The sequence below is a fragment of the Folsomia candida genome, unplaced genomic scaffold, assembly GCF_002217175.1.
Source record: "Folsomia candida strain VU population unplaced genomic scaffold, ASM221717v1 Fcan01_Sc009, whole genome shotgun sequence".
Taxonomy (NCBI): domain Eukaryota; kingdom Metazoa; phylum Arthropoda; class Collembola; order Entomobryomorpha; family Isotomidae; genus Folsomia; species Folsomia candida.
This window is the reverse complement of record NW_019091201.1, coordinates 53804-79730: the sequence shown is the minus strand read 5'-3', so window position 1 is coordinate 79730 and position 25927 is coordinate 53804. Positions and strand designations below refer to the sequence as shown.

Genomic DNA, 25927 nt, shown 5'->3' with positions numbered 1-25927 from the left:
CTCGTTTATCCACTATTTATGAGACATTTACAAACCTTGTAAAAACAAAAATGCTTGTTTTGGTTCGGTTTTGGCACAAAATCAGTGTAAACGTGACAAGGTGAATTTATCATTTTGGTTTTTTAAGAAACAATAAAATACATGTGCACGCATATGCCAGCTGTGTTTGTGATCTTTGGTGAATATCGTCATGGAGGAGCCTTGTTTGAAAGCTTTTCCCATTTCTGGAGTCGCCTTACTTGGTGGAACTATACCAAACTTACGACTTGTCATCTTGATCTTGGCCATCGTGACGACGCTTTACCTTTTCTGCATGACGTTTGAATGTTCTAAATGGATTGCCGTATTGCCTCTGGACAGAAACTTTAATGTGAATCATTTATTATTTGTGGAATGCTGCACGTGAAAAAAAACAAGGACACAGTTTAAGTAGTAGTCTAATTAAGTAATTAAATATCATTTTAATGAACTTGGTTTTGCTCCATTTTACAACTGCATTTTTTGAGAGATGAACCGTGAGAACCACTGAAATATTATCTTCATTGTCCTCGTTAATAAAATAGCAATTCTGCAGTTATTCTGCATCTATTTTGTGTAAATATATCCCGCTTATATAATTTTACCAGAATTTTCTGTGTATTGTTGTCAATTGCTTGTGTGTCGTAAAAGTGTCAAAAACGCTATATGTACAAACCTTGCGCTTGATTTTCTCCTTCCTCGCCGTTCTGGATGAATTATAAAATATAATGGCTAAAAAGAGACGAGATTTCTACAGTTATGAATCTTGTGCTGTCTGCAGGTATTTGATTATTGTACTATAACTGGCACTAATTCTTATCTTGTTAGTGGTTTCCTCTATTAAAAGACTCTTTCACTCGCCAACCTGATAAATTTTACGTTACGACGACGCTAACAAATTGTCGGCATCCTGGTCCTTTTTTCCTTTATTAGGAATGGAATTTTTACCTTGCTGCAAATTTTTATGTTGGTGCAAATTTTTATTTTGCTTCAAAAAATTGTGCAAAAAAGTAAAATCTATATCATGCTGGTAGCAATAATTTCATTTAATTTGTAATGATTTATTATCTGGACTGAAATTCCTTTCACTCACACATGACCCAAGCCGGTTATTGTAGAAAACTTTATCTAATTTATTTTTCTTGGGGTGAAATAATTTGAAATATGTCGATCTCAAATGTGAAAATGCGTCATTAGGAGAAGGAGAATTCTACATCTGATGAATTATCTCCCTGCTGATCTTCTTTAATCCAACTTGAGTCAAGTCAACTCAACACTCGTCATCAGCAATAAATGGCAACAATAAAACTTGGTCTAGACTTGTTAGTAGTAAATAAAGTACTGACGAGCTTAATAATAACGACGAAGGACTTTTATCTGCCAATATGTGTCGTTCATTGTTTTAAGAGAGCAAAATCAATTTCAATTTCATTTAACAAAGCAGCCCATCCACTTCACTTGGGGTTTATGTAAAATATGTAGTTACGAAATGAGAAAAAGCAGATTGAATCTTAATTGGACAATAAACGTTTCAGAAGAATTCTGTCAATCATTCGTATCAAGTAGCAAATTTAGAATTGACACACAAGTACGACGCGACTAATAAAAGGAAGCTTATCAGATTCATTTTTATTGGCGACGGACGCTTTTCAAATCAAAATCTATTATTGAGATTGAGATGTACAAGGGGTTTTTGCATGAATGATTGCAAAAATTGTCAATAATTAGTGCATCAATTTTCACTCATTGTGTGAAAAACATTTTACATTTTGCCATCATTTTCCGCGGATGATGAAGTCTACTTGTCTGCAAAACCACAAGTGGTACCATTCCGAGTGGTGGTACACATTTTGCATAATTTTCGTCATAAAAGGACTCTTTTGAACATTTACATAATCTCGGCACGATTCAATAAACTTCATGAGAACTGAACTTCAAAAGTTAACTGACCAATTGAGTTCCCAATCCCAAGCTTGCTTGAGTTTTTGTTTGAGCACTTTCGGTTTGTTCACAACAACTTGTCTCATCCATTCTGATTTCTGATTTTACTTAACTTTTGACTTTGACAAGTTCCTGCTCTTGACACATGGCTTTCTTCTTCTCATGTGCATGAAAGTAAAAAGAGTGGTTTTGGTTGGACATGTGAATGCAGTGCAAAATTCAAAATATATAAAAAACTTCAAATCAAAGACTGGTTTAATCACAACTAAATGTTATGCATTGTAGCGTAAGCTTGTAAGTATTTGCAATTTGCAACATTCTTCATGCTGATTGTGCATCCTTCTCCACCTTAGGAAAACTTATGTATCTCTTAATAAAAAGCATCCAGCTTTGCACATCTCCTTTAAAAATTGCATCCAACTAATTTACATAATGCTGCTAAAGATTGTCCATAAAATACGAATACATTGTTCACTTCACTCGTGGTTCGTGTCCCTTTATGACTTCTTCTTTCGCCTCTTCTTTCGCACATGCTGAATTGCTGAGTTGTTGCTGCAGCATATTGCCAGCCATTAGATATTCGTGCATGTTAAGTATTCATCCATGTCGTGTTTTGTTTTGGATTTGCATGGCTCATCTTTTTATTAAATTGCTGTGAAAATCGTAAAACAGGATTTTTATGAGAAATTTCTTTATTATGACTTCTCCAAAAACCTGCTCACTTATCTTAAAGGGTTATAACCTGTAAACTAAGGTTGTTGCGTTATGATATGAATTGTATTTTTGGATGTGATGAGATACGTACAGTAAAACGAGCGAGAGAGACTCTCTGACTGCATGATTATGAGATTTATTATTAGCAAAAGCAGTTGTGTGTGGTGTGTTGTGTGGCTTTGTGTGTGAAAAGTGAGAACAAGTTGCATTTGTTTACGAACGACGGGTTTAATGTATTTTGCATTTTATAGTAAATAAAACGTTTGATTAAAATGCTTGAATAGGAAATTAAGGCGAGACTGGTGGAAAACAAGGATCTGCACTTCTTGTGTTTCACCACTCGGAAGGTAAGTTCAGGTTGTTGTCTCACGGAAAAAATGTATGTTTATAAACTCCGTTTCACGTTACTTGAGTTCGAGTACAAATCATACGAAATTGAATAATTTAAACGCCAAAATAAAAATAACTGATGTAAAATAATAAAATAATTCAGCTCATTCGGTTAATGTACGCAAGGCGGTAAATCAAATAGCGTGAAACAGAGGTTAGATGACCTGTACTAAAGGTTGTCGTATGGTGTTGTGAAGTAGTGTCAATAATTATTATTTTAATTATCAGAATAATTGCTCGAGGAGGGATTTGCTCACAGTGTGGACTTAAATGTAATGTGAAAAATAAGAAAAAAATACTAAAAAATAAAATAAATAAGGTAAAATCTAAATGTAATTTTAGTTTGCAAAAATTGCCGACAAGAGACTCAACCTGGGAGTGGTGTTTGGGTGTGCCTTTTGTGCAGCAACGGTGGAATGTAAGGCTGTGTTAATTTTACTAAAACTACTACTTTTTATACCACTAATGAGCTTATTTTACAAGTAATTTAAGATTAACATGATTACAAGTATTTATTTAATAGGCTGCTCACAAATTAGGCGCTTAATGTATTTATTTATTATTTAACTGCATCTATTGAAAATTAACCACTTATTCGTCAAAATTCTTTAAAATAATTTTACGAGGAGTCACCTTGTCCTTTATGACTTGACTTCCCGTTTCCCTAGACCTTTCACTCGTTATTGCATTTCATGATTAGTTAGTACATCTCTTCAATTTTCATAGGAAAATGAACCCAAACTTAAATTATTGCATTAACAGGACTTTAACAGCGGGAGATTGTAGCAAGTGGTATTACAGAAATTGTGTTACAGCTTACGTCTAAATTTTAATGGTGAGCAAAAGCCTGATATGCAAAAAGATTAAGGAATTATACTCGTTCCTAGATGATGATGATGATGTGGATGAATTTGCATTAAAAATAATTTCAAAGTAAAACTAGGATATCATGAGATTGGTTACATACAATTACAATAAAATTTTATAGCACATTTTCTACACAAAACCAACAAACTGTGCTTTTTCGTTTTAAGCAGATTCATTTCACTACTCTACTCTACTGTCATTCATAAGCAAACAATGTACACTTTGAACTGATCATAACAAGCAGAACACGACTTTGTAATTTATGATTTAGTCCACTTGCATTTAAATAAATTATTACAAAGATTTTACGGTGCGCATACACCGCTATAAATCATTTCGTATGCACCACTGATCTAAATACTTCATTTATCCGCCGCATTGTAAATTACACTCTTTTTTATTCAATGGTCATTTTCCGTTCCTTGAATTTATGTACATAGATATTTCCTTTACTGTAAAAAAATATCTGTCTCTCTTTCCTCTCTATTCAGCCGCGCGTCTTCTTCTAACTGTGCATGACAAGAAAATAAATTGAAGCATGTACTTAAAAAAGCTTGATACGATTAATTTCAGATCTTCCGACATTTTCGGGAAAACGAAAAGTCTTGGCAGAGATTCCAGATCAATTCGGAGATCTTGGACAATTTCCAGTAAGACAAGCATGAGGAGGCTTAATGATTTGGTTTTCAAGATATAAATTCCAATGAACAACTCTAATTCTTCATACTTAATAGTGCATTAAGAAAAATTGTAACGTTTTTTTTTCACCAGCACCACAAAGAGCGCAGACCAACTCTCCAATTCTAAAATCCTACACTGTGATTCAACCCGAAGAAACGCTAAGCGTTGGAGGAACCCCCAATTTTAACACGACAGGTTTATATTGTGACGGTTGGAACAAATCGTCACCCCTTATTTATAATATTCTTTGGGATGAGCAAATCACGTCATAATTTCTTTATCACGCAGGTTCCGGACAAGCTTGTGGATCCATCGCTGGAGGATCTCAACACAGTCCGAGCAACAATGGGGCAAACGCTCACCGTCAGTTTCATTCTCTGCCGAGAATGAGTTCTGGTTCGGAACGAAGTAAAAAAACGAAACGAAGTTTTAATCAAGATTTCGAGAAAGAAAGTAAGAATACACACCTCTTTTTATCGCTTCATAATATCAGAAGATCACATGACGATTAGCAGCCAAGCCAGTGAACTTAGCTTAGATATTTAAAAAGTGCAAGAAAATTGAAAAATCGGGTTGGGTTTACATGCATAAGTTTTTTTAATAATCAAATTCAGAATTCCAACACATTCTTGCCTAATAAGCAAGCTCTCATTAGTTAAGAACACGTTTCATACAACGACGTGCAATTTATTTTTCCATGAACTCCGGGCAAGGGTTGAATTCAAAATTTATAATAATTGATATCTGTATGCAAACATGTGGGCTGAGATTTTATTGTATAATTTTGTTTGATTGTATTTATTGTGCAAGACATCAAATCAACAATACCTGCGTTGGATGGATGTGCATACGTACTACCATGTAATTACTCCCTCTTATTCGATTCTTTGTACTTGACGAAATTTGTCTCGGCTCATCTTTCCTTCCTTCTCAACGAAACGATTCGTCTTCATTTTAAAATTTTGATTGAATTGAATTGACTACTTTGAGAATCCCTGTGGGTTGAATTTATGCTCGCGAAACACAATGATTCCCAAATGAGCTGATGTTTGATACAACATTACACAATGCATTTCTTTATTATTGCGCTGCAGGGCGAATGAATACCCATATTATTTTCCTCTCAAGGAACGAACCAACAAGGAATTGCATCACATAATAATAATTTTACCCACCTACTCGTCTTTCCAACTTTTGTGTCTCGATACATAATGCGATTCACCACTATTCGCTATGAACTTGCTCTGGTTTGGTTTTATGGTCTGGATGAAGTGCATGAAGGAAGATCTACTAATCCTGAGACGTGAAGACGATTTAATCGCCGATACATCGGCTATGTAGCTGGCCGTGATTTGGAATGGAAGTTTTGCCAAGGGCAACAATAGCCAATTTAAACCTTTAGCACGAATACGCTGTTGTATTCGGTGTGTAATAAGTATGTAACATAAAACTTATACATCATCCTGCTTGCATAGTATGCATACTGCTGGTCAAGTCGGTGCAGAGTTTGAATTACAACTATTGTTGTGAACGCGATAGAACTTTTCTTTATGGAAAGAGGTGAACAATCTCCGAAACCTAAGCGTCGTGGTCGTCGTCGTGCAACAAAAGTATCGAGTTTAATTACCGAGAAAACTTTCATGGACATTGAGAGATGCAAAACCATACAATAAATGCATGCGAACTTCTCGAAGGTGCTTGTCGTTGTAGGCGTTTAGTTTGATTGGTAGTAAACTTTAGACTCCAAAATAAACATAAGGAAGAAGAAGGCAAGAATTGAAACGGACTTTATCATCACAGGCTTTTTTTCATAAGAGTATTTGGTCTTGTCCATATTTGATCATGTGAATTTACTGCTCTGCAATAATAATGCAATTGGAATAATAATAGTCAATGAACGGGATGGGTCAAAAAGTTGTACTGGTCTTGGTGCATACGACTGAAATCAATGCCACCATTCACTCACTGCTTTGCTTTGTACGGCACGAAATACATTGTTGTCTTTAAAGATGGAAGGAAAGCAATCTGCGGCGTGGATCAGTTGAAAGAAAAACTTGTTGGGAATGGTTATTAGCAAATTCGGAGATTAAGTTCAGTTAAGTTTAGGACCATTATTACAGTTTTAATGGAAGGGTGTGGGTTTAGTTTAAATGATTATATTTTTTTCTGCCCATGATTGTATTTTGTATGTACATAGATTAAGCTTAATAGGTTGGACATTACTGAATACATTGTTCTGTTTATTTGCTACATGTTAAATTGCTAATCTAATAATTTCAATTGATTAAGGAACAATACTCTAGTTTTGTAATGGCAAAGTGCACAAATACGTGGTTGCACAACATCTTGTGGTTAATTTTATTGGGCGGCATGCTAAAGTCACGCCAAGCTAGAATAATCAGTAATCAGTACATCCGACGTTGATTAGTCGAGCAGAATTCTTTAATTGGAGCCGTAGATAAATGTCATACCTTTTAAAAAATGGTGGTTGGTCATCTTGCAACAATTTTCTATATTTTTTTAATTTGCCACAACCATTTTATTCGATAATTGGCAAGTTGTTGATTTATTGCTACTTTGTTCTGAACAATACCGATGGCAATTATTCACTGTATTGAGAGATTAGTGAGACATACGTACACAGATTTAGTCCATATTTCTCGTGAAATCTCATTTAGTGAAGAAATCGTGCGCTAGCAGATTAAGATTGGCAAAATATTTACATTTCATAAGGTTATGCATTGTGTATCTTTAATAACCAGCATTATCACATACGTACAAAATAAACATTACACACATAACCTTGAACCGCATTAGATTATGAAGTCTGCGACGATGACGACGACGAAGTCGTCTCTCTCTGTGACATATTGATTGAGGGCCAAAATACCTAAAAATTATGTTGTACGATAATGACTTTTTATAATCCATTCTGAAAACATAAATCAGTCAATCACTCTAAAAAATGTGGAAGACATGTAAATTCATATATTCTGAAAAGAGGATTCGACTATTCGACCCTTAATAGTGTGGCAGTAGTAGAAAAAGTAGTAGTAAAAATTTAACAATAAAAAATTAGTATATTGTTGTCCACGGGCGTGATCTTATCGCCTCCGCCCACACTCCGCCTCCTGAATGTTCAATGATGTTAGTAATTATGCAAAATTGAATAACCTTTATTAAGTGGGGCCATCGTTGTACGACTATGTATGCAATGACAGGTTATTAACTTGCTTCTTAACGTCCTCTGCAGAAATAAAGTATGTTCACTTATGTCCGTACGTTACGACCACGACGGAAACTAGGAACCCCCAGAGGGCCAGATAGATTTCAAATTTTGGAAGTATAGAAAATCTATCATTTTGAAACTGCACATCTGCAAGAAATACTAAATATGCAAGTCTCGCCGCAAGCTACCGACTGACAGGACGAGTATCTGTTTCTATTTTATATTCAGATACAGTTACACACTCACTTGCAATAAAGTTGCCTCTATCACATTTTAAAATCTTATCTTCATCAGTGACAACTAGCCGTGGCATGTCAGCTGAAAGATGGAGTAATTGATCGGACGAACCTCTCCCATTCAAATATTTTATTCGATTTTAAAAGCATGGGATTTATTCTATGAATTTATTTTATCCAGTCGAAATGAACATAATTCGACAGATTGGTGACACGACATAAAATTGATGTCGTATGTAATTTCTTATCTTTGCCAATATCACAATTGTATATTCAAATTTTCACATGTTACTCATTCAAGTTCATGATATTTAGCTATAGAATCCTCCACAAGCTAGTCATCCTGCGACGTGCTGTATTTCTTGTATTGTCTGTCAGCAGAAGATGCGAGGTCCACAGAAGGGTCACCCCCCGCATGGGACACAAAATATACAACTCCTACCAGATTCTCCAATTTGTTTGGTGTATCTTGACATTTCGTTGGTTAAATAAGGACATTGTACTACAAGACCTTACGGCTGACTGACAGATAATGGTGACAGGATAACATTTCCTCCCTCCGAATTTTAGTGTGTGGGGTGGGTCAAATTCAATTTATTATTATTTACGACGAGTTGAAATTAAATGACCTGTTTATTATCTTTTAACTCGTTGCATCAATTATCAGCCCATAATATTTATTTTTGTGATGATTTGCAAAACGTTTATTGATAATTAGGTGGACAGTTGATAGGCCTCGACTGCCTCGACGACTGCTTCTGTTGCAAAGATTTGCCGAAATAACTGACTGACCGTCTAGTCACGTACGTGTCAAACAAAAGTGTGAGATGTGTGTGCCAAAATATTTGCATAAAGTCAATCCAAGAAAAAGGCACACTCTTGTCTTCGTTGTGGTGCATACTAGTAAATAAGAGTTGACAATTTGTATGTGTATTGTTTTAGTGCGATGGTTAGAAACATGAACACTTTGATATCGCCGTTTTTAATGGTCATTGTCGTTCGTGGTGGGTTGATTATTTTTTGACTCATTTATATTCGACCAGCGAGTGTGTGGAATGAAATGAAATGGAATACTGCACAATTATGTATCTGTTTGGATTTTTATTTCACTTGTCGTAAATTCGATAAGATTTGAGATGGGTGCAAGGATTGTTTGCTTGTTAGGTTTCTATTTACTACATATTCTGTTCTCTGCTGGTCCTTGGGCCAGTTTATATTTTTGGGCATTACAAAAGCTTATTCATTTATTTAAGACGTGGACATGATGACGATGTGTGAGTAATGAGAATTTGTTTCCATTTAATCCTTTTCAGTTTCTAGTAAAGTGAAAAGGGAAACGATCATATGTATTTATTTAGGGTAGCGTAAAGGTTAAGCTTTAAGGTCACGCTAAAGTAGTAAGGATTTAAGGAAACCAAACATAGTTTGATGTTTTTTAAGGACAATGCGTGCAGATGAAACAATTGAACTGCAAAGTTAGTTTAGTTCTGCGAGTGGAGGATCCAGAGCAAGTTTGATAATATTTAGTGTGAAGTATTTACATATAACTATTTTTGAACAATTCGGTCGGTCGGTGAGTGACGTGTAAAGTTTAAGTGCAATGTTTTAGTGCGTATTAAAATGCGTTGTTATTGTCGGACTATATCGGCAGACATAGCCAAGTTCACGATACGAGGAATAATAATAGAACCAAAAACATTAATTAAAGTCAAAACAAGATCTTAAATTCAAATTACTTCCATAAATGCATAAGTTTATTGGCATGCATAAGTTTGGCCAAGTAATAAACAAGTTGTGAGTACAACGCCGACTTGAGCAGCTAGTAAATATGACTCTACTTCCACCATGGTTTAAAATTCATCATGTAAGCAGTTCGGTGCATTACTCATTCAGCACCTTAATATTTCTTCTTATTAAATATTCATTCGATTTGACATTAACACACCTTCATCATAAATAATATAATAAATAAATAAATGCCAACGTCCAAATGGATATGAAAAATGGCATAATACAATTAAAAAAACATACCAATGGCGTCCCTCAGTTTGTTTTTATTAATGCTTAAGCAAATATACGAGGTGATTAAATACACCACATTACGACTCATTACTGTCACAAAGCTCTTAAAATAAACACGTGTTGTGACACGGCGTTTCCATTTCGAGGAAGAACCTATGTAACCTCTAGAAAATGCCATTAATAAGTTGTTGTTCCATCTGAAATGCGATTGCACATAAAATGAGGAGGATTTGTTAAGTGAAATGTTCTTAAAAAGAAGATACGTACTTATGTAAATATGCGGTTTAGGGGACTCTGACGTAGAATAGGAGTCCGTATGTATGCAATTTGAACCTCGGCTTAGCCCAAACCCAATATGGCATAGGCAGGGAGGAGGCAGATACTTTTTCATCAAATTTGATGAAAAGTATTTATTACGCATTAGGTGTAGCTTTTAGCATTGAACTTTAAACCGTCCTCCTCTTCCAATGAAGGCGAAAGGGTTAAAATTGTTGTCAAGCTAAATACGAGTTTACTATTTGTATGCAAATCATCTCGAGGCGAAGGCGTATGATTACGTCCAAAATTCAAAGATGGATAGAACAACTTAACTTGGTGGGATCAGTTTAAATTTAAATCTTTTAAAAATACTTGACTCATTCACTTGCTGGTGAGCTATTGAGCATTTCAGTGTCAGGAGGAGGAGGATAGAAAGTAGTTTTGCATATTTTTTAAAAAATATTAATAATTTTCTAAATGTTTTTTTAAATTTTGCAGATATAAAACGCCACCGCTCCTTCCAATCAACTCTGCATCCGTACCAAGTCCCCGCGACTCCACCTTCGCCCTCAGCTTCTATAAATTTTATTGAAGACTCTTTTTTCTGGGATTATTATGACTACGATATCGACTCGTCGTCTCCTTTATCGGGGTCACCAAGAACGTCAGGTCATCATCATCACCACCAAAGGAACCACCCCACAAGATTTCGCTCTCTTTTAACTTCTTCAAGCGGAGGAGGAGGATCTGCAAGCATTCTTCAAAGACGCAACTCTATTCGAAACAAATTAGAATCCGATATGGATCGACTGTTGAAGCTGAATTTGCGAACGTCACATTCAAACAGATCAAGTTGCGAGCGGAGTTTGGGTGACACTTATGACTGCGACTACTCGAAAAATTACAGCTACAGCAACTACAACTCGTTATCTGACACGGAGCTAAATGACAATTCTAAATATGACCAGGAAGAAAACAGTCAAATTACTACGGCTGGTTCCTCGTCACGAAGATTCAGACCGGATGCGAATAGTACAAATTTTTATAAATTCGCCTCCGTAACACCGGTGAATATGAGTCCGATGAGCGATACTCGGAAAGAGGCCAGTACTTCGACAACCAATACGGCAAGTAATATCAGGACCACGAACAACAACCTATTCTCCACAAATTCTCATCCATCGACATCCACTCCAGTGAAACCGGAGCGTAAATGCAACGCAAAGAGATCATGTAGCTTAAATTCTTACGACGGTAAGAAGTTATTCTCACCCTTGCGAACATACGTGGTTGTTATGAAGGAGAATGTCGTGCCCAGAGCCAATAACATTAGTGCCAATGCCAATAGCGTAACCTCTACTTCTTCTTTAACTGGAGAGAACAATAGCTCTAACATGAAAGCGAAAAATCAACACGGCTCAAATAATGCTACCACTTCCAATACTAGCAACAACAACATTCGTATAAACTCCTCCAAAGAGGAAGAGTTTAATATTAATAACTCTGCCACAAAATTCCACAGCCTTCCTCGTGAACGGGTAATTAGAATTGAAAGAGAAGACGCAAAGTTTTCTCCTTCTAGACAAAGACAGACTAATAGCATTTCACAAAACTCGTCTAATTCTTCTCCCACTTCTGTTGAAGATCGGAGAGGAAGAAATGTGTCTAAAATTGAGATAACTCGATCCATGTCGTCCGCATCGGGGAAGGATTTTCAGTCCACGGGTGGAAATAATGGGAGCAAATTTCCAATTGAGAAGAATAGTGGGAGGAGAATTGTAAGGTCTCAGTCTCACCGTGAGATCTCTTCAGCAAATAAACATCATCATCATCCCTCTACTATTATTACATACGATCCAGAAGAACGAGACCGCACTGGAGCCCAATTTTTAAGCGTGGTCAACTTGAGATCAAGTCCCAATTCTGGTCCTAATTCTGCTGGTGTGACCCGCCTCCACGGGTATGATAGTGCTACTTTGCCTCTAATTAGGACGAATGGAAAATCAGTGTCAACAACTCTGACATCCGCAAATCAAGCCCCTCCACTTCTCAGTTCCCTCTTGGACGACAAAACTACGGCCGCCGTGATGGAAAACTTTCTCAGAAGTCCGAGTCAAAATCTTCAAAATCCAGTTTGGACAAGTAGTCCGTACAAAATTGAGCCTGGTAATTCCAGTGGTGGGCGTCCCACTCCTAATGAGAAATGCTTTATCCCAACTTCAAAGAAAAGTAGTGACTTCGTCCAGTCACAGATGACTGACTTTCAGAATTTCCAGCGTGAACAAATTCAAACCTTTGATAATTATCTTCGGCAGTGCTCTACTTTCCCCCGAGTGCAAAAGCAGAAGCATAATAATCTCAAATCGCAGCAGGAGTCAGCACAAGAAGACAAGAGTTTTGAACCAGAGCCAAAATGCAGCAGGGTACGCCACACGAGCACCACGTTGATCAACTCGTCCTCGCATGATGATTTTGTTAAAAGTTGGGACGACAATCTGGATCAACAATATTTCCAACCCATTGGAGCAACCAGTCGGGCTCGAGCCCGAAGTGAAGTTCAATTGAATAGGCAGCAGCACTATAATAATAGCAACAATGATGGCTATCATCCATCAACCAGCACTACTACTGTCGACCCAATTGTCTTTATGAAACAATCGGATTCGACGGTGGGTGGTAGTGGGGCTGGTGGAGGTAGTCGTGGTCGTGATGATTTTGGTATCGGTCCAACTCCACCCATCGGCTGGAGTGCTACTCTTCCACATCCGTACGTTAGGAAGCATAGACAACAAAAGTCATTTTTTCTCAATGAACAACACCAACGGGAACCGGTCCCCCCGGTTGATGATGCTTTCTCCAAAGAGAAAACAAGAATCAGCAACGTGGAACAGGAAATTGAAAGAGATATCGAGTAAGTATCACAAACAAATAACCCTTAACTTTCGAGGAAGATTTTATTTCATTCATCTTCAACTTCTTTTATCGTTTAACAAGTACAATTAATATGTTGATTATTTAATAACTCTGTCTTGTCCCCTTGGTTTGTTGTGGTTTGGCAGAAGGCTTCGTCTTTTTTTCTGGGGGTTCTTCATCTTGTTCATTCACCTCTTCCTCCTCAGACTCTCTTCCTTCATGTGAATTCTAACATATAAAGACTATTTAATAGATGATCTAGGAATTCTAATATAAAGTGAAGTACATACTCTGAAATGACGGACAGCACGGCTGAAGCTAGAAGACACAAAATTGCACCCAGACGCAGGGCATTTGTAAGGTTTAAGTCCTAAATGGGAGCAGATGTGGTCGCTAAAAAACATAATAAGATCCATCTTATCAAAATATTGTTTCTCACAAAATACAGAAACAGTGAATTACCGAGAAATAGTCAATCCTGCCAAAGTTGTTCCACATTCTTCACCTCCTTGTCCTCTCCACATGCACCTATACTTGGCCGCTTTTGACCCTTTCTCCGAGGGAATAAGATCCAAATGGACATCGCATTTAGCAGCATTTTCGTCACTAATGTCGACAATACCGAACGTATTCCTTTTTTGTGGTTCTGCACCTTGGTGGAACAACCCCCGATGTATTTTTCGACTTGCTGTTGTTTGAAAAGTGCAGGGACATAAATCGCAAGGAAATGCATTCGGTCCAGTGTAGTGGCAGTTCTAAACAAATAAATAGCATATGAAATAAAACTTATATTGCTTAGATGTGAAAGGAAAAGAATGCATACCTTCATGTGATTAGAATGACTATCCCCAATACCAATTAGAGTTTCAGAACACAACTCGCATCGGCGTTTTTCATTTGATGGTGGTGTATGTCTTGGATTTTGCAGTTTGTCTGGAGGAGGAGGAGGTGGGTTGTTAAAATAATCCTCCCGTATCTGAGGAAGACGAGGGAGAAATTGTCTTAAATGATCATCGAGTTTTGAAGCGTGTTTAGCCAAAACTACTTCTGAACTGTATGGAGCTTTGGCGCACACAACTCCGAATTTTCTCCGGATGTAGGATTTTAATTGGTCAGCGACCCATGCATCGTTTGTGTAAATGCGGAAAGAGTAGGACAACTTAGGGTCGACTTTCCACCCCCATTGTTCTTCAAGTTCCCTATGAATTTTTTATTGTTAAATGTAATTCCAAAGTTCTCAATGTTTTAAATATTTGTTCAATATACAACAGGTAGGCCCACTTGTAACTTACTTTATTTTGCATCCGTCTAGGTTGAAGGGGTCACTTTCAAAGTGACAAATAGTCGATTCGGTTTTCCGTACCAAACATTCATCCCCACCTCCCAAGTTTACCGTCATGTCCCTCATGTCGCCGTACTTGTCGGTCAGTAGACTGAAGGAAATTTGTTTGATCCCCTGAGTAATAAAATCAATTGTCATTTATGTCAGAATTTAATTAATATGGCATAGAACTTACTTTTGGTGTCTTCATGTGTCATTACATTCATTTGAATGTCATTGTCTTCATCCTTCCAAAAATACAGATCCACTCCCTCTTTAGGACACTGTCGTAATAATTCTGTGTCACTTATCATGTTGTCAAAATTTAAATTGATGCAAGAACCAAGTTAACTAATCGCTCAGTAAATGAAGGGAACGAGGGAATGAAACCTTTGTTGCGGGTTTTCTCACTCTATGCATTCAAAGTTTCTCATTCCGTTTGTTATGAGACTTTAAGCAATATGTAACCTAAACAATAAATACGAATTCTCAAATCCAGATTATCCCGCGAGAGAGATATCTACTTTCAAAAGACCAAAAGTTTGGACAGGGTCAGACCAAGCAGAGTTCAAAAGACTTCCATCTTTGACACCAAGTTCGAACAAGATGTCGAAGTAGCAGATCCATTCATGATATCCGACCCACCCGTGGCATCCCCTCGATTGAGAAGGAAAGCGAAACTGACGAGTAACCCAGATGTACATGCTAGTAGTAGTAGTAATGTTCCAAAAATAAATCCGGAGCAGAAACATCGTGCTAATGGAACTGGGACAAATTATCCCCTCATCACGAACAAAAACAACAACTCTCATTTTCTGCCAAATGAGCCAAGAGCAAGTCGAGACCTCAAATCTTCTACTCGAGGAGGAGAAACTGTGTCTCCATCGTCTCATTCTGCTCAGTCTCAATCTAATGCAAATAAGTTTATCCTTGAAAATCAATCTCAGTTTGCAAATCACAGCAACAGTTTGACCAATCCAAACACCAAATCGAGCAAATTGTCAGGGACGAATAAATCTGCATCATCAGCAGACATTCAAATTAGCAACAGTAATACTGGCAGTGCTAGCGAGTTAACCAAATCTAAAATGAAGATGACAACCAACTATAACCAAAAGTCTGGGTCGTCCGAATTATCGGGTCAACAACAACAAGTGGTTGACAAATTGTCTGGAGACTTATCATCTCCAGCACCAATTGCGACGCCGAGAACACGTCGTAAAAATAGTAATCATCAGAAACAACGTGATGCTGCCGACGTCGAAATTGAATTGGATGGAACAGAGGTTAGTAATAATAGCCATCATGATTTTATTAACACTACTCACCCTGATTTCCACCATAATTTTAACAACACGTCAATTAACCATGGAAGAACAATGGGTGGTGATGATGACTATGATGGAAGCATGGCTAATGAAATTATAAATGGAAAATTGCAGGCATTACCAACAACGGGCAATAATGTTCTCCCCAAAGCTGTAAGGTTCGAACAGCATATTATCGAAATGACTGAGGAGAACGAGCGTAAGCATAATAAGGGGAGCAGCAGAACGAATACTAATAACGCTGCAAATCCTTCTCCGGTGAATAATAATTTTAATAAGCTCCGAGCACACCTGGGCACGTCTGGTGATGATATAGAACCAACCACTAATAGCAATAATATTATCGGGAGTGTCCCCATTTCCTCTCAGTTCGATTCTGATCATTACGCATCATCCTCCAGCCGAGCAACAAAAGGTGTTTACTCATCTACGAATAGTGGAGTTTCTGATAATAAAACACTTACAAAATCAAACAAGAAATCGCCCCATAATAATAACAGTGGAGGTGGTGGTGGATTTGTGGCCAGAGCAATTGCCAAAGTGAAAAGTAAAGCTAACAAAAATAGCAAAAAGGGTCACAAGGCCAATCTGAATAGTAGAGGTCTGAGGTCAATTGAGACGAGAGATTCCATCACCTACATCTCTCCATCACCAACCCAGCTTCTTACCCAACAGCAGAAGCAGCAACATCATCAAAATCATGCTGCCAGTGTTATACAAGAGATAACCCTGAATCCGATTATTGCATTATCTCCGTCAGATAAAAATGATTACTTTAACAATTCTACTGCTGCCGACCATTCAATAACACGATCAAATAGTAATGCAGTTGTACGGGATTCTGGTGCCTCTGTTGGTGTGGCGAGGAGCGAGTCATTCACTAAAGCAGGCATTTTGAAGAATTCCTTTCCCACGGAACAGAGACCTTTAAATAAAACTCCGCAAAAACCAAAACGTTCATTTCTTAAGAAAAATAGCGCAAAATTGGACCCCAAAATGGAACAACCATTCGCCGACGATGACTCCGAAGACTTGACAAAAGTCTCCAGCCTTTCCGTTGACCAACTGACCCCCAGTTCGACATCCTCCTCAGCATCCTCATATCTCTCCAACGTTCAGGAATCATACGAGTTTTTCCACGCTTCTGAAGAATGCGAAAGCATTGATGGGGAAGAAGAAGAAGCTCTTGGCGAAATCGGTGAAGCAGGAGATGAAAGTGATCAAATCTTTAAATCATTCGAGGATGATGAAGATGCCGGCGAAGATTTCATATTCTATTCACAAATGGATTCATCTCCTGATAATTCCAACAAAACAAAGGCAAGGATGACAAGTCATGCATACCAGCAGCCAAAAACAAACCTACAAAATCATAATCAAATCGTCTCCTCTAATCAAAATAATAATCAGAATACCAATTACAGAGAAACTCTTGTCGGCAGTAGTATAGTAAGAGCAACAAGTAGTGCAAAATCTCTGCCAAAAGACATCACCACCACCACCAACTCCCCTCATACAAATTATTCTTTGTCTTCTTCTTCGCATTACGGGGATCGCAAAAGTAAGAAAGGGTTGACTTCTTCAAGGCAGGTGGTGGTGTTGGGAAACAATGGACAGGATACTGGTTGCAACCTACTTCGTAATCAAGAACCTCCTACAAAATATTATGCTGATGATGATGATGTTAGTGCAAGTGAATTTCATTATGGGATTTCATCAACAAAGAGTAAAGGGGTTGATCATTCTTCTTTACCAAGCATTTCAACTACTACTACCCCGTTAGTAAGAAATGGTAGTAATCCGACGTTGTCGAGGTTGACTGACCCACCACCACTACTGCCTACGGCTAAGACTTCAACAATTCAACACAATTTTTACAATCACAATCACCACAACGAGATTGCAAGAAATCATCTGCAGGGAGGAATAATCCGGAGTAATAATAATAATACCGATAAAAATTCCTCATCTTCTTATTTATTCGGTGGTGAAAGTAGTCTCAATTATCCCATTCAGCCCCAATTTCAATCCTTGTCTCAATTTCACTCTGAAAATGCGCAGCCTCAAGAGAAGGAAGAAAGGCAGCTAGAAAACTTTGAAGGGCAGCAGCAGCACAATAAAAACAACAACCTGTTGCTTTCTCCAGCTTCGTTACTATCTTCTTTTACTGGTAGTGCTAAAAGTGGAAAGAACCAAAATTTCAAATTTTCGCAAAGTGAGTTTTTCCCAGGGGCAGCAACATCACAAGATTTCGACATCTCGCCAATGTCTTCACTCCCACAAGGATCTGTCGCCAATGATGATGCCCCCCTTCAGAAATTCAAGTCGAGCGTGCTAGTAAATAATAACCGTGCGGGTGGGAGTGAAGGAGAGGAATATTTTCGACCTTCGTCACCCCAAATTCCATCCATCCCTCGTCAAGGTGGTCGAAACCGGAAGCCACATCAAAATGTGACCACAGTTGAGATAAGTGGGGATGTCGGGATTGTTAATTCGCAGGCGGCTTCAGCTTTTCTTAACCATAGGAGAGCAACACTCAAAAAGGTCAACAATGAATCACTTTGGAAAGAAAAGAATGACGTTTATTCGTCTGGAATGTCCCAACTGGCGAAACAACGGGAACAACAACATAGCCACGATGAAGAGGACAACCACTATGACGGGAATAGGCATGCTACGGGTAAGTTTCGCGAGACAATGATAATATGTACATAAACATTTTTGTTATATAAACAATGCTAATGAGACTAATTTGCAATCAGCAGGCAAGGTGGGCAATTATGAAGAGGCAGACATTAGGCTAGTAACGGACAATGGGAGTAGTGGCAGTAGTGAATCATCAACACCAAAGAAAAGTGTATCTTCGTCCATTGAAGATGATGGCGATGGGTCAGATTGGAATTCGGAGAGTACAAAGAACACTGTGATTTTCCGTGGCGTTGATAACAAGTCGGCGTCCAGAAATGGATCTTCTTCGAGTGAATCCCTTCCACTATTATCACCCTCATCATCAGCAGGTGGTGGTGGGATGTTTTATAACTGTGATCCGGAAATACACATATCCAGCATTGATTTATTGGATAACAACGAGGAGGATATCGGAAGTGGTGTGACGACAGATGAATCAACATTTCGTGAAACGACAACAAAGTGTGTCAAAGCCACATCAGCAGCTATTAGTGATAGTGGTGTTAGCGGTGCCAAAATTTATGCAAATTCAAACAATGAGGCATTGCACGATAACGGAATAATAGATAAGGAAGATAAAGCGGAGAGAAAAAATGTCAAGTCAATAGATAATATTGGTAATAGCAGTAGTAATAGTGATACTAGTGATCGCAATACTTTGATAGCAATAACCAAAAGAAGGCAGAGTGTCAGTAGTGAAAATTCTAGGAAAAAATCGTTAACAAGATCGTCAGACAACGTCATAAAACAGTTTGACAACGACCTCCACTCAACATCTCAGCAAGAACCTCTTGTTCAAATGCCTGAAGAATTGGAGGAGGACATGGTCAAGTGCAATTTAGACGAAGAAATCGACAGATCCAAAAATGCCAAGAGTTGTCCACGAGCCGTCCCCACCAGCAACAACAATGTCAACAACAAATCTACCACATTTCATCCCAGAAGGGAGAGGTAAAAGTCCAATGCAAATAATATATTATTATTAATAATGCCTACTCCTTACAGGGGAACCTTAAGTAGTGTCCCATCTCGATTTCCTTTCGGATAGTCATATTTGATAGATAATTTAGTGTAACTTAAACTTTCTCATAGAACATACGGTGCAAAATCACGTTGTCGCGAAATATTTGAGGAGAGCTACTCCAAAACGTGCCATTTTTCAAATGTTTGTAACATAGATAACAGCCTTCAGAATGATGAAATGAAGTTTATAAATTATACACCTGTCTATGATTTCATGCTGATCACCAATCTGTAAAAAAACGATTAAGGCATTTGCCATTTTTTCAAATTGCGAAATTCTGCAAAATTTTCTAAATTTGAATTTCGCCATTTTTTGAAATTTCAACAAAATTTAAATGTTAAACTTCTTTTAAGCATTACAAAAAGTTTTTTCAAACCCCAATTTTTCCTTGCTTCAACACAATGGGCCAAAATTTTCAAAGATTGAAATTCACAATTTTTCATGAAAAAAAGATAACATGACCAATGCCAGTCTATTTAACGTATTCTTCAAAATTGTTTGCTAAATTCATTTTTGCAAGTTGTAACTAATTCTGTAAATTTGTATCATCAGTTTTTAACATACTCAATAAAAGAACTTTTCCATATCTCGTTTCAGATTTTAAGCTTTTTGGAAAGCTGGAAAAATTTTCATCTGGGAGGGACCCGATAGGGTCCCTTCAGTATGGTGTCTATATACGACGTCGTATATAGACAGTACTCTTGTTAGTAATGTACATGGTCGAGCACAAGTTGTGATGCACAACGTTACAAGTGACTAATCTCTGATCCACTGAATTTTTTCCCCACCACTTGCTAAAGTAGCGTATTTTTCGTTTTCAGCCCCGAAGGTCAAGAGCAAGAAGTTCCTACCATCCATCCCGATGATGACAAAGTCGTAGTAGCTGAAGTACCAGAAAAGAATATTATAAAAAAGAAACTTGAACCAAAGAAATCTCTACGACTTGGTGAAGTCGTCATTATGGAAAATCCTTCGAAAGGTTCTTCCTCCGGAAATAATAGCAAGGTTTTCAGTAAATCGGAAATCAGTCAAAACGCTTTAAGTCGAATCACCGAGTCCACCAGCCGGTCATCCCCTGACGGAGCCGATGCCGACAGAGATGATTCCACAACGACAACAGAACCTGAAAATGATTCTCCAACCCCCATGGTTGAGCAATTTGATGTCACATCGGATGAAGATAGCTGGGTCGAGGAAATAATTTTTGAAGAAGATGATGACACCGACACAATACAAATGTGTCGTAAAGCTCAACCCCCTCCTTTGGATCTCACTTTGCATACAATAGTTGAAGAGTCTTGTGAGGAATGGTCAGAGGCCGAAAGTGGTAACTTTAATTCACCACAAAAGCACGGCAATCAAAAACAACAACGAAGATTAAAGACTCAACCTCAACGAAATGACAACGAGCTAGAGAAATACTTTAACTTTGGTATTAACATTGGTGACAATGGCTCACAGGAAGGGGGTCGACAGAGCTGTACAAATGAAGATTCTGAATTCTCAGACACAGAATTCAGTGAATCGAGTTTCTCAATGCAAGATGACCACGACCATGACCAAGCATCTCTGGTTGGTGACAATAATAATGGACGGAAGCAACGGGCTTCTGTCGAAATGGATCCGGCAGAATTGGCATCGTCGAGATTAGAAAAATGTAAATTATATAATGCAATTAAATAATTTATGTGAATTTAATTTAATAATTTGCGATTAATTTATGCTTTAAGATTTTTACAATTTGGGACTTCCTCAATCAATGATGAATCCGATTAGCTCTATCAATCAAACTGCGGATTCTGATTCAGGTAAGGATTATCATCATCTCCAACTATTGTAATTCTTTTTTAAACAATAATACTTAATCCCACATTTTGAAATCAATCAACGAACGAATCATGCAATTACATGAAATCCTGTCAAGTCTTTTATACGAACAATGTCATGCATGGATGGTTTATAAATAAGTTGATGTTTATTATTTTCTTGCAGTCGGGTCTGAGTCAGAGTCGGACAACAGCGTCTTAGGTATGGTTGGTTTATAATTTAATTTAACCTCGCCATTTGTGATGCATATTACTTATATGGTCGAATGTAATAAATATGTTACCCTGATGTTGTTTCAGAAAACCGGAAGAAAGTTCTGAAACATCACAGGCGGTCTGCAGATTTCGAGGATGAATTTGGTGATAAAGTTTCTGATGAAGAAGAAGATTTTGGTTTTGGACAAGATGGCTTTGATACAATTAAGAAAACAGCACGGAAAGGTAGCAAGAAGAGTGGAAGTGACAGTAATCTACTCGAGTCTTGTGGGGTTGCTCCCGTCGTTAGTGGGTCCTCGAAAATTTCAGAAAATCCTTTGAGTGCTTCCTCTTCCAACAGTGCTTGTCGACCTTCCCTCCTTCATGGAGAATCTAGTAGTAGTAACAGCAATAATACTAGTCGAGTGATCAAAAATCCGTTGGAAAAGTCGTTTTCTAATAGTACTTCATCTTCTAAAGAAGACTCTTCCTCAACATCCCCAACATCTCCTCCAGCATCTAAAAAATCATCTCCAAGTGGTTGTGAAAGTGGTGGTGATCGAGAAAAGGATCGTCCTGTGGTTAAAGTCAATAGAAGCAATAGTTTTCAATGGGTAGGATTACTATTATCAAATTCAAATTATTTTGTTCCGTATTGCATGCTTATAACTTGTGCCTCTTACAGAGTTCGGATGAAGAAGTCAACATCATGATGTCAAAGTTGAGACAATTAATTCGTAATCTAGTGAAAGCGAAAGCAGAACCAAGTAAAAGCTCTGGAGGGACAATAAGCGGAGCCCCTGTTAATTATCAAGATAAAGATAAACAACTTGCGTATTTAGAAGGCGAACTGATTCGTCTCATGAAAACGGAAAATCTGAAAAATATCGTAGAATATTTTAGTTCTGAGGAAAGTGATGTGGACGACGTTTACAAGTTCATTAAAGTTGTAAAGGAATCTAGCAGTAATGCTGACGATAACAGTGATTTTGGTGAAATTGATCTAGAAGACCCGGAACTGTTACACACTCTGCAAACTACAATGGAGTCAAATTCAGCTCACATTTCTCCGAAGCAAAGTCCTGAACTGTTGGCAAAAGTAATGAACCACATAGGAAACAGATTGCAAGTCTGGATGAAAGATGAGAATATGCAAGACGACGACAATAATGATGACAATGTGACGTTAAAATGTGCTCAAAGTGTCAGTTCTGATTTGAATGAAGATCGTTTTAGTTGGAAGGGAAGCTTCGAGAGTGCATTGGCTGCAAAGCGACAAAGTGTTGGATCAACTGATTCTATTTCAAGTTCAGATTTTCCACAAGACAGGTTTGGGACAATAATAAAATAATCATTATTTTATCGAACTTTATTAATTCGTAACGTTTTACTTACAAAAATTGCAGGTCCATACTAAGATCTTCGTCACTTCATCACCTCGCTAATTCATTACATCATTTGGGGCAAGTAGAGGAACACAAGGATGAAGAAGAGTCGACTTCATCTCTCCCAAGAATGACAAATCTCTGCAATTCAAATTCAAATTCATTACCTCGACTGAATCAAACGAACAATCTTTCCATTTCTAGAGCTTATAGTCTAGTTATGCCAGGAGGAAAAGTGGACGAGGTCGACTCGCCTGTTACTCCAACAGGTCCAATAAAATCAGGTAGGAGTAGTCAGAGAGTTGCTTTATCGAAAATTTATGAAAACAATGAAATAATTCAAAATTATATTGATACATATTAGCCCGATATCGACCTCCCGGATTTAACCCAATTAAAAGTAAGAGGAGTGAAGACGAGGGAGTAAAACCCAATTCGATCCTAAGTCAATCAACTCCTATACTCACTCAAGATCCTGGACTGAAGGTAACAAATTATGTTCCTCTTTTTGTCCTTACAATGTTTTCATTTTGCTCTATAGTAAAGAGTTTTTTAACATTATTACGTGTCATGTTTGCAGGCCCGAAGCGACTCCGTTGGAAGTATATTTCATGATGCCACAAAACCCCACATCCCAGTCAAAGGTCAAGTGGAGTTTGGGCTGCAGGTGAGTACATATTTTATTATTTATTTATATTAAACTTTTACTAATACAAAGTTTCTGCATCTGTCTGTTTCTCTGCAGTACAACTATAAACTCGCATGTTTGGAGGTTCGTGTATCAAAGTGCCGTGAATTGGCTGCAGTTGATGCCAAACGAAACCGTAGTGATCCGTAAGTCTGACAAATGTGTAGTATTCTTTTATGTACTATGTTATTTAATATGTTGATGATTCCAACACTTTTTTGTTTCCACTTCTGCAGCTATGTCAAAGCTTACTTGTTACCTGACCGATCAAAAGGAGGCAAAAGGAAAACAAAAGTTAAGAAGAATACTCTAAATCCTATATTTGAAGAAATATTGAAGGTAGTCCCAATTTATGCATTCAAGAATTGAATTAGTATGGAGTTAGAATTTTTTTTGTGTCATACATAGTTCCCATTGACTTTATCGGATTTACAAAACCGAACCCTTTGGTTAAGCGTGTGGCACAGCGATATGTTTGGCAAGAATATATTCCTTGGAGAGGTCCTAGTCGAGTTGAAGGATCGAGTTTTCGATGATCCAAATCCACAGCCATGGGATCTTCAAGAAATGGTATTTTTTCAACATCGGCTATTTTAGTAGTATAAAAATTCTAACAATAACTGTTCAACCTATTTCTTAAAGTCTGGTCAAACTGAAGACATGTCACGTGGGGATGTGGTGATAGCTCTCAAGTGGTATGTATAACAAAATATCTTCTCTTGGTTTCCCTCTGATTAGGTTGAGACTAATAATTATAACTACTTTACAGGCAACCTAAGACTGATAGTACTGGCAAATTGTCAGTACTGGTGAAAGAAGCGACGTTGGTGAATCTTACTCCTGTAAAAAATGGAGGAAGCCCATCTTCCCTGATCAAATGGTAAGGATATTTTCTTTCAGATTTTATTGTGTGCAGATTTTTGAGGTTACAACATTTATTTATTTTTTATTACACTTCTTCCAATCACTGTCTCACATATTATTGAAACTTCACCTCCTCTTTTACAACAGATCCGAATGTAGGCCCTTCTTGCATGCAATTCCCAACACAACTTGTACATAAGTTCTGACCAAAATTCTATTGTTTTCCATCCTTCTCTTCTTTAGACATTCGCTTCCTCTGGTCCCAACACAAAATGTTTGGGCCAGAGCATCCATTTAGTTCAGTCAGGTTGTGGGTAAGTGTTCACCAAAAAATTGTCGTTCAGTTTCTCTTTGGATTTAAAAATTTTAATCCGGGTTTCTAAAATGCGTCTAATTTCTTAATCGTGCTCCCTATGTGTAGACTCATGTAAACTCACTCATGTAACAGGGTTTATTATTATCATGTGATGCTCATCATAATATCTATCTGTGACTGACTCTTCAATATATCTAAATATGCTTTCATAATGCTAGAGTTAATTAACGTATGCTAACTTGTTGTCTTACAATTTGTACTTGTTTGGTTTGTGTAGCTTTTAAAAACGTCCACTATGACAATACTAATTAATTCTACGTCCTATTTATTTCACTACAGTTCACTACTATCGGACAAGTCGAGAAAACACAAAACATCGATATGTCGCCGCAGTTACAATCCCGTGTGGAATCAGACCCTTACCTTTGACGATGCTGGGGACGATGGTCTAGAAATTACTCTGTGGAACCACGACCTTTTATCAAATAACGACTTATTAGGAAATATTCGCATGGAGTACGACCACCCTTTGTGGTCATCAATGCTATCTCGTCATTCGTTTTGGGTGGAAGGCATTCTGAGACTTAACTAATTTACTGATGATTATCAACAATTAACGTTGATATTTTTATATTCGTTTGATATTATCGTAAGTCATTTACAAATAACTACGTATTACCTTTGGTACATTATCATTACTACGAGGCGATGCATGGTTTCAATATGAAACTTTATTAACAATGATTTTATTGCATGCAAGGATTTTAACGTTTGTTTGATACAATCAATTATTGAAATATGTGCTACCGTAACTTTTAAAAAAATGATAGCAATAGCAACATGTAATTTAAGCAACATTGTATTACTCTATTTATAGGATTTAATTAAGACAGTTTAATTATTAATTTGCGTGTTAGGTATAATTTAGTGTTCATCAGTATTTGTATTTTTAGTACTTTTTTTATTGCTCAACTATATTAATTTTCGGATTAAATAAATTGCGCATTACTTGCAAAACAATAA

At 37.4% G+C, this 25927-nt stretch overlaps 2 protein-coding genes across 12 annotated transcripts in view; one reads left to right on the top strand and one right to left on the bottom strand.

Annotated features, from left to right (window-relative positions):
• Positions 1-25927, top strand: part of LOC110854038 — a 29798-nt gene extending 3871 nt beyond the window's left edge. Inside the window, exons 1-27 of one of the 8 annotated variants that reach the window (XR_004835617.1) lie at positions 36-100; positions 2958-3020; positions 3292-3335; positions 3406-3481; positions 4504-4580; positions 4702-4821; positions 4900-5064; positions 10855-13267; positions 15090-15876; positions 16033-18598; positions 18681-19557; positions 20452-21287; positions 21361-21438; positions 21623-21658; positions 21757-22265; positions 22337-22980; positions 23058-23320; positions 23401-23522; positions 23617-23703; positions 23782-23870; positions 23961-24063; positions 24133-24294; positions 24367-24419; positions 24494-24604; positions 24736-24743; positions 24832-24902; positions 25244-25316. Coding sequence is in view for 5 of the 8 variants with exons in the window: in XM_035855150.1 (XP_035711043.1) it covers positions 51-100; positions 2958-3020; positions 3292-3335; positions 3406-3481; positions 4504-4580; positions 4702-4821; positions 4900-5064; positions 10855-13267; positions 15090-15876; positions 16033-18598; positions 18681-19557; positions 20452-21287; positions 21361-21438; positions 21623-21658; positions 21757-22265; positions 22337-22980; positions 23058-23320; positions 23401-23522; positions 23617-23703; positions 23782-23870; positions 23961-24063; positions 24133-24294; positions 24367-24419; positions 24494-24604; positions 25244-25496 (10584 nt within the window). In the remaining 3 variants the exon portion in view is untranslated. Of the gene's footprint in view, positions 1-35; positions 101-2957; positions 3021-3291; positions 3336-3405; positions 3482-4503; positions 4581-4701; positions 4822-4899; positions 5065-10854; positions 13268-15089; positions 15877-16032; positions 18599-18680; positions 19558-20451; positions 21288-21360; positions 21439-21622; positions 21659-21756; positions 22266-22336; positions 22981-23057; positions 23321-23400; positions 23523-23616; positions 23704-23781; positions 23871-23960; positions 24064-24132; positions 24295-24366; positions 24420-24493; positions 24605-24735; positions 24903-25243 lie in introns of those variants that run through there. The other 7 variants (XR_002548323.2, XR_004835616.1, XM_035855151.1 and 4 more) reach the window with 7 other exon arrangements.
• Positions 13273-15255, bottom strand: LOC110854419 (zinc finger protein 62). 4 transcript variants are annotated; one of them, XM_035855155.1, is made up of 8 exons: positions 15149-15255; positions 14981-15058; positions 14787-14874; positions 14562-14725; positions 14093-14468; positions 13732-14024; positions 13560-13662; positions 13273-13497 (listed from the first exon to the last, which is right to left on the bottom strand). In XM_035855155.1, exons 3-8 carry the CDS (start codon positions 14799-14801, stop codon positions 13372-13374), a joined length of 1077 nt encoding a protein of 358 aa, XP_035711048.1. In that variant the 5' UTR covers positions 14802-14874; positions 14981-15058; positions 15149-15255; the 3' UTR covers positions 13273-13371. The 4 variants fall into 4 exon arrangements, with proteins under 4 accessions (XP_035711048.1, XP_035711047.1, XP_035711049.1 ...); XM_035855154.1 differs by having other exon boundaries at positions 14787-15058; XM_035855156.1 differs by lacking the exon at positions 14981-15058 and having other exon boundaries at positions 15149-15248.